Below are 11,295 nucleotides of genomic sequence, written 5' to 3' on the forward strand. Positions count from 1 at the left end.
TCATTGCTTTACATTGCACTATTCCAAAATTCAACAAGTGTGACTAACTGACATTACAGTAAGCTGACACTTTAGAAGAACCTTTCCTATCATACTTTTCTACAATGTCCCGAAAAGGGCCTACTAAGTTTACAGCACCTTTAGAAAAGCAAATCCTAAAGGCACAGGGTCACAAAACCACATGGCTCCTTAAACTGTGAAGCAGAGGAATTTTTCCTTCATTCTCCCAAGTGATTTCTAAGAGACTAGAATGGTGTGAAAGGTCAAAGCTGAGCCAGCCAGCAGCGAAGGATTGAATTGTAATTCTGCATCCAGGTGGGAGAGAAAGCTATGAATTAGTTCCCCTTAGCTCTGCATTTTCTACTCTGCCAAGTGACCTTACTGAAGATAGAGGTAGGCAACTTAAGATCTAAGGCTTACACTATTTAATCCCATATATATATATATATATATATATGTATATATATATATATATATATAATAGCATACATATATATGTTCATTGGCTATTTATAATATAAAAAACTTTCATCTTAAATTTAGAATAGCAAAGCTGCATTTTAGATGCTTGAAATTTTTATCGTGTGTGTGTGTGTGTGTGTGTGTGTAAGCATAGAATACAGCCTTCAATTTCATTTCAGAACCGTTAATTAAATTCCCAGATCTAAAGATTTAAATGTCTGTTCCAGTCAGCTGCCAAGTGATGACAGACACATATAGAGACAAGAGTTTAAAATGGGATTGTATGGTCACAGCCAGAGCTTAATGTCTGTGCTGAGTAGGTTGCTGAATACAGCCATCTCAGCAGACTGCAGCTTAACTGCCAATGCCTGACAGAAAGACTGATTTTGTTAAAGGCAGCTCAGTGTTTTAGGAGATTGCATTGGACTGGATTTGTAAAATATCTTCTGCATCCTTACATTTGAATTATAAGGTTTTATTGGAGAAGTTCATTTTGAATTCGTTCCAAAAAGACCCTATGTATGTATAAAGCACTTCAAGAATCATTCTGTTCCTAAGTACTCATAGAAAGAAGTATACAAGCCTCTGAATCTATACCTACCATTTAAAAGAAAAATCTAGCAGTCATCCTGAAAGTGACCCTTACATCGAATAAATGAATGGTCTTATTTTATATATTTAAAAGCATCTGATGACAACAGTTGAAAATAAGAGAGAAAATCCATTATCTTGATAGCATTTCAAATATAACTTTAGGAGTTAAATTTGGCTTTTCTCATCAGCAGTTAAAATCAATACAAACTGGAACAATCATTTCAGTCCTTAGAGACAATAAGAAATTAGATATTAGAACTTTTATAAACAGGAAGGGACCAAAGAGGGATGAATATGAAATAAAGTTGTTCAATATCATCTGTTCAAATCCTGATTTTAATATTTCTGTGACCTTAGGAAACTAATAAGTTCTTATCTGAACCATTAGTTGAATCATGCCTACATCTCCAAGCTAAATTAAATGTGAAAGCAATATGTATGGTGTCTGGCACTCAGAGGACAATCACCAGACAGTGGCTGAATCTAGAATCTTAACACATTCATCTCATACTCATGATATTTCCTTGGGTACCCTTACCTGTACAATCTATTGATTCTCTAAAGCATTAGTGTACAGGAAGGTTCCTTTTGCAGGTAGCCACTTTTCTGAGTTCTAAATTATAATTCTTGACATGAATGTATAAGAAAAAAGCAATTTATATTAAGATTGTTATTATTGTCATTATTGTACCACTTGAGCACAACAGGATCTCAGAGAAGTAAGTATGATCTCTTGTCTAACCCCTTTCTCACTTTCTGTGACAAACTGACCAGTTTGCAGATATATTCACTCCTTTCATTACTTAGAGACATGTCATCCTTTGCTTTTGGTTCTGTATTCTAGATTAATATGATGAGGCAACTTTAGCCCATAAATCTAAGTTTAGATGGTTAGCCATAGACCTAAATGACTAGGAACCTTTATTACATACTCCTCTCAACACTAAAAGTTGCTTTATTAGCAATACAGCTAACATATTTATGGCTGCCTGGCTGACTCCTGCACCTGGTAAGAATTCAGTAGAAGAGACTGATGCTAGTTATTGATTCCTTAAAAGCTCAGTAATAGATAAATAGTAAATCTCAGAGTACAAACACATCCATATCACTACAGGAAAGCATCTGTACTGCACATAGAAATGTGAAGGATGACACTCTACTGTGTGAAAAGGAGTGATGAAGGGTCTCCTGTAGCAAAATTCCTGTGTGTATAAAATGAAAATCATCACTATATATTCCTCTTCCTTTTCCATTATGTCATGATTCCTTAGAGGGCCAGGGCAGAGCATCAGCACAGTCACAATTTCTACAAATTCAGAAGAAATACACACAGAATTAAAGATGGAAAGGCTTTTAGACAGTCCTACCTAGAAGTTGAATAGATTATTAGACAATAAATGGAAGATTTTCTGTAGTGAAAGAGCAGGAACTTGACCCACCAACTAAGAGTAATGATTCAACCCCCAGACTTTAAGATTATGTCCAGCGGTAGTTTCAGGTTATTTTATTACCATTATTTCTTTTTATAGACTAGTAGTTATCTTAACTCTTATTTCTTTTTACTTAGGGTGTGTGTTTTTGTATGTGAGAGAGAAAAAAGTGTGTGTGTGTGTGTGTGTGTGTGTGTGTGTGTGTGTGTGTGTGTGTGTGTGTGTTGGAGATTAAATCCAGAAGCTCAGGCATTCTGCTCAAATTAATTTCATCATTTATTTCTCAGGAAATGCAGAGACTTGTTTGTTCATTCTTACATAAAAATCAAAGTACCAGCAGTATAGTATTCAAAACAAAAGTGGACTTCCTTAAAAATGTTGAGGAAAGTGATTAACCCAACTGCATAATGGACTTTTTTAGAGAAAATGAAAATGAGCCCTCAACAAATGACAGGTTTTTCAGCAGTACCCAAAATAATGAGTAAAATGTATTTTTTCCTGTGACCTAGAAATTTTCATGTATTAACAGCATGAGTCAAAAACCAAGTCATAAATGCATATGATATGCAGATTATTGCCTTTCTGAAGGTAATTAAAAGGGGACTAAATCTGATCAATTTATCTGACAGTGGTAATTATCTTACAGAAAAAAGGAGATACTGATACTCCACTACATGAACATCATGTACACTATCATCTTTTTGATAACTTCATTCAGTCAGAAAACTGCTTTTTGAAAATTCACTTGAGAAGGTAGAAGATGACTGATTAGAGAAACCCAGTTCATTGCTGCATCTTTACAAGATTGAAACAAAGCATCAAGTGCTTGGCTAAAGGGAGTATGTGTTACATGAAAAGGCATGGTGCTACACTAATAAACTAAATATGGGCCAGATAAGACCTACAAAAAAGGAAAGAATCCTAACATTGAGTTCTTGGAAATACAGTTAAAGAAAGGGCAAATCTACCTGAATGGTGCTTTAAGTAAAATTGAGAAGGATAGTGTTGGTGAGTACCACATGTACATGGCACTTTGTAGAATTTTAAGATTGAAGATACAGGATCTGGAAGTAAGCAGATACTGGACAAGTTCACCTTTGTTCTTCCTGGCTTACTAAATGGCATCTTGACAATAAATCATCTTAGGAAAAATCTCACTAGCCAAACCTTACTGCTGATGTGATCAAAGTCTCCGTTTTTATTTCTTCAAGTCCTAATAACCTTTCCTTCTGCACAAGTTAAGCCAGTAACTAATATCCAATATATTAGTATGGACCCAGGAAACTGGTTATGACTTGGATACAGATTCATGTCCACAGTGTTCTATGATGAGACATATGGGTTGTGCTAAAGGAAGATGCATTTTTGGAATAGTGGCTCAAATTGTGTGAAGTTGAACAAGACTAGATTGTGTGAACATATTACCAGGGGCTTGAACAGAGATGATTGAGGCTAGGGCAGACAGGATGGTTGAGTGCTTGAGCTCTATTTCTCTTCCAGTGCAGATTGTTTTGAATGGGTCATCTTCTCTACTGTCAGAGACACTTGTTGGCAATAAAAGCCACTACTTTCATAAGCATTTCTCTTATAAATATATACTGGTAGGTACCTCTGGTACAAACAGGCAACCAAATGAACAGACCACAGAGAAATAGTTCCTGTGCTTTCTTCCTTGACACCACAACTGCCAGATCCGTGGTATGTATTGAGTTGAGCAGCAGTCATGCTGCTTTAGCATGCAGCTTTAGCCCATGCTACTCTGTTAAGCCAGGGCAGGATTCAGCCATTTATTTAGCCTGTTTGAATACAACAGAGAAAGCAATTCACAAACAGCTTTCATATATCTACTCAACTTCAAAATCAGAAGGTAGAAAAAAGGTAAATATTTCCATCCTCCATCTCTTCATCAAATTAGAGTTACTAATTTGTCTGTTTTTAAAATGCTTTTCTTTATATTTGTGTTCCTGACTAGTATTTCTTGTACTTATCCTATCTACTCCTTCTGTCATCCTTTATCTTGCCTCTTCTCTTTTTTTGTCCTTTCCCAAATCTGTTTTTTGTTACTTCTTATGAATAATGTTACCTAACTTTTGCTCCTTTCTTGGGGATGAAGTTGGTTAGATATTTTTACCTAATATTTAAATATCTGGCTTGTTTCTGTGTTTTTGTTGTTGTGGTTGTTTTTACCAAGCTAATCTTTTTCCTTCAGTAGAAGTAGAGACTAAGATGTTAAGAAAAGGTTTTATATCAAGAATGGTATGAAACCCGGTTCGGCCCCACCTTCTCCCCCCCTCGCTGTCTCCCTCGGCCTGCGCTGCCGCCTACGCTGCTTGTGTGGGCCCGGCTCCGCTCCGCCGCTTTCCTTTCCGAGCGCTGCCCGGCTGGTCGCCATGGCTAACGTGGCTGACACGAAGCTGTACGACATCCTGGGAGTCCCTCCTGGCGCCAGCGAGAACGAGCTGAAGAAGGCATACAGAAAGTTAGCCAAAGAATACCATCCTGATAAGAATCCAAATGCTGGAGACAAATTTAAAGAAATAAGCTTTGCTTATGAAGTATTATCTAATCCAGAGAAGCGAGAGTTGTATGACAGATATGGAGAACAAGGTCTTCGGGAAGGTAGTGGCGGAGGTGGTGGCATGGATGATATTTTCTCTCACATTTTTGGTGGAGGGTTGTTTGGCTTCATGGGCAATCAGAGTAGAAGTCGAAATGGCAGAAGAAGAGGAGAGGACATGATGCATCCACTGAAAGTATCTTTAGAAGATCTGTATAATGGCAAGACAACCAAACTACAACTTAGCAAGAATGTACTCTGTAGTGCATGCAGTGGTCAAGGTGGGAAGTCTGGAGCTGTTCAGAAGTGTAGTGCTTGTCGGGGTCGAGGTGTGCGCATCATGATCCGACAGTTGGCTCCAGGAATGGTACAACAGATGCAGTCTGTGTGCTCTGATTGTAATGGAGAAGGAGAGGTAATTAATGAAAAGGACCGCTGTAAAAAATGTGAAGGGAAGAAGGTGATTAAAGAAGTCAAGATTCTTGAAGTCCATGTAGACAAAGGCATGAAACATGGACAAAGGATTACCTTCACTGGGGAAGCAGATCAGGCCCCAGGAGTGGAACCAGGAGACATTGTTCTTTTGCTACAAGAGAAAGAACATGAGGTGTTCCAGAGAGATGGGAATGACTTGCACATGACATATAAGATAGGACTTGTTGAAGCTTTATGTGGCTTTCAGTTCACATTTAAGCACCTTGATGCACGTCAGATTGTGGTGAGATACCCCCCCGGCAAAGTAATTGAACCAGGATGTGTTCGTGTAGTTCGAGGTGAAGGAATGCCTCAGTATCGTAATCCCTTTGAAAAAGGTGATCTTTACATAAAATTTGATGTGCAGTTTCCTGAAAACAACTGGATCAACCCAGACAAGCTTTCTGAATTAGAAGATCTTCTGCCATCTGGGCCAGAAGTTCCTAATGTAATTGGAGAAACAGAGGAAGTAGAGCTTCAGGAATTTGATAGCACTCGAGGCTCGGGAAGTGGTCAGCGCCGTGAAGCCTATAATGATAGCTCTGATGAAGAAAGCAGCAGCCATCATGGACCTGGAGTGCAGTGTGCCCATCAGTAAACTCTGCAAACATTTGCACAGGTGGATTTTCTTTCCACATTTGCCTGATTTGTTCTCAGTAATCCAGCTATTGGAGTGTCTGATCAATCCAGATGAACTGATGGACATCTGTTGGTCTATGTGTAACTTTTAAATTGGTATAGTATCTACAGAGTGTATAATTTAAACTAACCACAAAGCTTTACATCTTCATTTCGACTGTTCTGTAGCAGAATAAAGCACTTGAAAGGAAACAAGACTCCCTTTCACACATGGGTTATAAGTTTCAGTCCTGGTATCTATGCTTGATTTTTACCAGTTTTGTGTAGATTTTATGTTTCATACTTTAAATTCAAATCCCACATTGTAAAGTTTGTACAATTCGTCCTGAAGCTTTGTGTTTGGCTGCACCTGCATAAGCTGCTACAAATAGAATAAAGAATTTCATAGCTTGTGTCTATCATTTAGATGCATGGAAAAAATGGGCCTTGCACACAATGGGTTTGGAGCTGACTGGGAACAATGGGAGAAATTACATTAGTGGTAGTTGTAAATTTTTTTTAACCATCTTGTGAAAGGTTTCAGTAAATAATAAAAAGCAGTTGGTGTAAAAAAAAAAAAAAGAATGGTATGAAACCCATCCCTCACCCATATTAAAACAATAGAGATATCCATTATAGCAAAGACATGTCATAAAATAGAAACACAAGAAATGTAAAATCCCAAGTCAACTTGACTCCTCTAAATACTCATAAGACTTTAGTAACTGAACCCAAAGACATTTAAATGCCAAAGAATTTAATTGTGTAAAAAATGATTAGTGACTTCAAAGAAAATGCAATAAAGAAGTCAAATTAATGAATTAAAAAGGAATTTCAGCAGGAATAGAGATTGTGGGAAAAACTCCAAAATGATCCATAAATCAAAATAAAACAAAATAAAAATCATCATCAATAGATTAAATCAAGCACAAGAAAGTATATAAAAGTCTGAAAATGAGGTGGAGGAATCATTCCAATAAACATAATCACACATTTTCAGAATTCTGATGCATTACCATATCTATGAATCATTGCTGTGGAGGAAGCAGTATGGATGTAAACCAAAGATATGTAAATCATTGTAAATATAATTATAGCAAAAAAGTCCCAAATTTAGGAGAACATAGGATAGTAAACTACTGAAGATATTCAGAACTCCAAATAAACAAGATGAGAAAAGAACCCATACTATATTATAGTTGGAATGGTAGTAATACAGAAGAAAGAAAGAAATTTAAAAGCTGCAAGTTAGAAAATACCAAGTTATTTACAAAAGCAATGCAATCAGAATACAGGCAGATTGCTCAGTATAAACCGTAAGTCAGGAGAGCATGAGATAATTTATTTCAGTTCCTGAAAATGAAAAACTACCAGACAAGATTACAATATCCAGAAAAGTTATCCTGTAAAATTAGTGAAAAATAAAGACTCTTCAAGATAAGCACAAAGTAAATGAATCCATGACCAGTCAGACACTTTGAAGAGTGCCATAACAGAAAAGTAACAAAGATATTCATAAGTACAAGAGTACAGGTAAGAATAAGTATCACTAGAAGATTTTGTATCATTTGTATGTTCTTTCCCATGATATAACCCCCATTATCACTATATGATTCTGGTGCCCTGCATCATATATATATATATATATATATATATATATATATATATATATATATATATATTCTAATTTAGAGAGGGGTAGGGAAATAACAAAATGCTGAAACATAGATACAGGTTGACCCATTGTAACAATGAGACATAAAAGAGCCTATGTTGAAAGGAGAAGGGAGGAGTTGAGGAAGTGGAGAGGGAAGGATAGAAGGGGAAAAACAAAGGTGGGGGTAACAATGCATGAAAGGAAATGTACTCATTACTCATGTAACTCTAAATCCTCTGTACAGTATCTTTACAATAAAAAAAGAGAAATGGAGGAAAATCAAATATTCTCAACTCTGTAAACCAGAGAAAGCTCTAAAATGAGTAAGGAGAAATAGGAGAACAGAGTATAGAAATTTGCATTTACTTCTCATTAATCATAAATCTAAATGTTAACTCTCTAAAAATTCTGACTAGCATAAACAAGATGACTCTATATCAGTAACCAATATCTACAGAGTATTCTATCCAAAAGGTGCAGAATAGACATTTCTTCTCAGTAACTCTAAGAAATATCTCCAAAATAGATCCCAGTTTAAGTCATAAGTAAATCTCAGTAAAAGTATATTTTTCTTGTACTTTAAAAACCACAATAAAATGAAATTAAAAATTAAAACCAGTAGAAACTACAGAAAATTCACAAACACATGTAGATTGAATAGTTTACATCAATGAGAAAATCAGGGAGCAAAAAAAAAGTAAATTCCTGGAACTAAATAAAAAAAAAACATAATCTAGCAGACTATTTGGGATACAGTAAAAACTATGCTAAGAGGAGAGTTAAAAGATATCTGTGCCCACCTGAAAATGGATGATATCAAATAAGTTACAAGATGATATATGCACAGGTCTTAGGAAGAACTAATCAAACCCCATATCAACAATCCTAGTGAGAGTGCCAGTGATTCATGCCTATAATTTTAACTATTAAGGAAGCTGAAATCTGAAGATACTTGTTCAAAGCTAGCCCCAGGAAAGTTGAAACTCCTATCTCCAATTAACCACCCAAAAGCCACAAGTAGACTTGTTGCTCCAGTGGTAGAGAATTAGCCATGAGCAAAAAAGCTTAAAGACAATGCCCAGGCCCTGAGCTCAAGCCCCAAGTAGTAAGCTAGATATTAAAATTGACATGAAATGTAAACATGTTAAGGAATCATATGCCTTAATACATAGTAATGACAGGAAAAGCATAAAGCTAAATAAATGCAAATATGTGATGGAAATAGGAAGAAAGCTGCTCAGCTGAACAAAAACTACGATTTGGCTGTCACACGAGGAATAGGATTCCCAGTTAAATTTGAATTTCAGACTAACAATTAATGTCATTTTAATGTACATATGGTTCAAGAGATATTGTTTTATCTGTAACTAAATAATTATGTCTGACTCTACTACAATGCCATAGTAATCAAAACAGCTCGGTACTGGCAGAAGAAGAGCCCTCAGGACCTATGGAATAGAATTGAAAACACAGAAATGAACTCAAAGACCAATAGCCACCTAATCTTCGATAAGGGTACTAAAAAATAGAATGGAAGAAAGACAGCCTCTTCAGTAAATGGTGCTGGCAAAATTAGTTAATCACTTGTAGAAAACTAAAGCTCAATCCTTATATATAACCCTGCACCAGAATCAACTCCAAATGGATCAAAGACCTTGGAGTCAAAGCAGACACTCTGAAAACATTACAGGAAGAATTAGGAGAAACCCTAGGTCTCCTTGGCACAGGCCAAAATTTTCTTAATAAAGACCCAGAAACACAACAAATCAAAGAAAGGTTGGACAAATTGGATTGCATGAAATTGCAGAGCTTCTGCATGGCAAAGGACATAGCTAGCAAAATCAGTAGAAAGCCCATGGCTTGGGAGAAGATTTTCACTAGGCATACAATGGACAAGGGTCTCATATCTAAAATATACTTGGAACTCAAAAAAATTATATCCCCCAACAACAAATCCTCAAAGAAACAACTGTCCAATAAATAAGTGGGCTAAAGACTTACAGAGAAACTTCTCTGAAGAGGAAATAAGAATGGCCAATAGGCACATGTAGAAATGCTCAACCTCTCTAGCCATAAAAGAAATGCAAATCAAAACAACATTGAGATTCCACCTCACCCCAGTTAGAATGGTGATAATCGAGAACACTACTAAAAAACAGATACTGGAAGGAATGGGGCCAGAAGGGAACCCTACTGCATTGTTGGTGGGAGTGTAAACTTGTTCAACCACTTTGGAAAGTAGTATGGAAGTTCCTCAAAAGACTCCACATTGAGCTCCCCTATGACCCAGCAATTCCACTTTTGGGCATTTACCCAAATGATCACAAACAAGACCATACTAAAGCTACCAGCACAACTATGTTTATTGCAGCATTATTTACCATAGCTAAGATATGGAACGAACCCAGATGTCCCTCAGTAGATGAATGGATCAAGAAAATGGAATTGTATACCTCCATCAGAAAGAATGACATTGCCCCACTTGTTAGGAAATGGAAAGACTTGGAAAAAAATTCTATTAAGTGAAGTATGCCAGGCCCAATGAAACACAGGTCCCATGTTTTCCCTTATTTTCAATAACTAGTATGTGTCTGGGACAAGCAGAAAAGGTCAGATAAGATGATGTTAAGCAAAATGAACCCCAAGATAAGGACACAAGTGGTTTTTTCTTTCTTGCTATTGTTCCTAATGTATTTATAAGGTACCATGTGTTTTTTTTTGTTACTTTGTATATCCCTCCCCCACATATAACCCCTGTTTTTACTGTATGTGATGTTGGTATAATTTGGAGAGTGGAAGGGAAAAAATAAATTGTTTAAATAGGGATACAGACTGACCCATTGCAACAATGAGATATACAAGACACTATGTCTAAAAACAAACTTTACAATTTAGTGGGAGGCAGAGGGGTATGTAGTTGGGGAGATGGGAGGAAAGGGATGGTAGGAGAAAAACAAAGGAGGAGGAAACAATGCTTAATAAAAAAATGTACTTATTACCTTGCTCATGTGACTGCAACCCCTCTGTACAGTATTTCCACAATAAAAAACTTATTAAAATAAATAAATAATTATGTTTGATATTTAATAGTACAGTATTTTAGATATTTATTTTATTTTCAAAGTCTCATTATTAAAGTAAGTCATTCATTAAAAAGAAAAGAAAAGAAGAGAAAAGAAGCTACTCAGGAAGCTGAGATATAAGGGTTTCAGTTCAAAGCTAGCCTGGGCAAGAAAGTAGTTTTTGAGATTTATCTCCAAATAATCACCAAAAGGCCAGAAGTAGAGCTGTGGCTCAAGTGTTAGAGTACTAGCCTTGAACAAAAGAGCTCATGGATAGTGCACAGGCCCTGAGTTAAAGCCACTGAACTTGCACAAGGAAGGAAGGAAGGAAAGGAGGGAGGGAAGGAGGGAAGGAGGGAAGAAGGGAAAGAGAAAGAGCGAGCTGAAATTATTCATAGACATTCACAAAGGCATGGAGGGAAAACACATAAGAGCAGTGGT

General features: G+C 36.4%; 1 protein-coding gene across 1 annotated transcript; it reads left to right on the forward strand.

Moving 5' to 3' along the window:
- Positions 1-4,759: 4,759 nt before the first annotated feature.
- On the forward strand, positions 4,760-6,543 carry LOC122115053 (dnaJ homolog subfamily A member 2-like). The gene has a single exon (XM_042688372.1). The coding sequence runs from the start codon at positions 4,877-4,879 to the stop codon at positions 6,113-6,115; it is 1,239 nt and encodes a 412-aa protein (XP_042544306.1). The 5' UTR covers positions 4,760-4,876; the 3' UTR covers positions 6,116-6,543.
- Positions 6,544-11,295: the final 4,752 nt, after the last annotated feature.

Source organism: Dipodomys spectabilis, unplaced genomic scaffold, assembly GCF_019054845.1.
Source record: "Dipodomys spectabilis isolate Male_0828 unplaced genomic scaffold, ASM1905484v1 ptg000115l, whole genome shotgun sequence".
In the NCBI taxonomy this organism is placed as follows: domain Eukaryota; kingdom Metazoa; phylum Chordata; class Mammalia; order Rodentia; family Heteromyidae; genus Dipodomys; species Dipodomys spectabilis.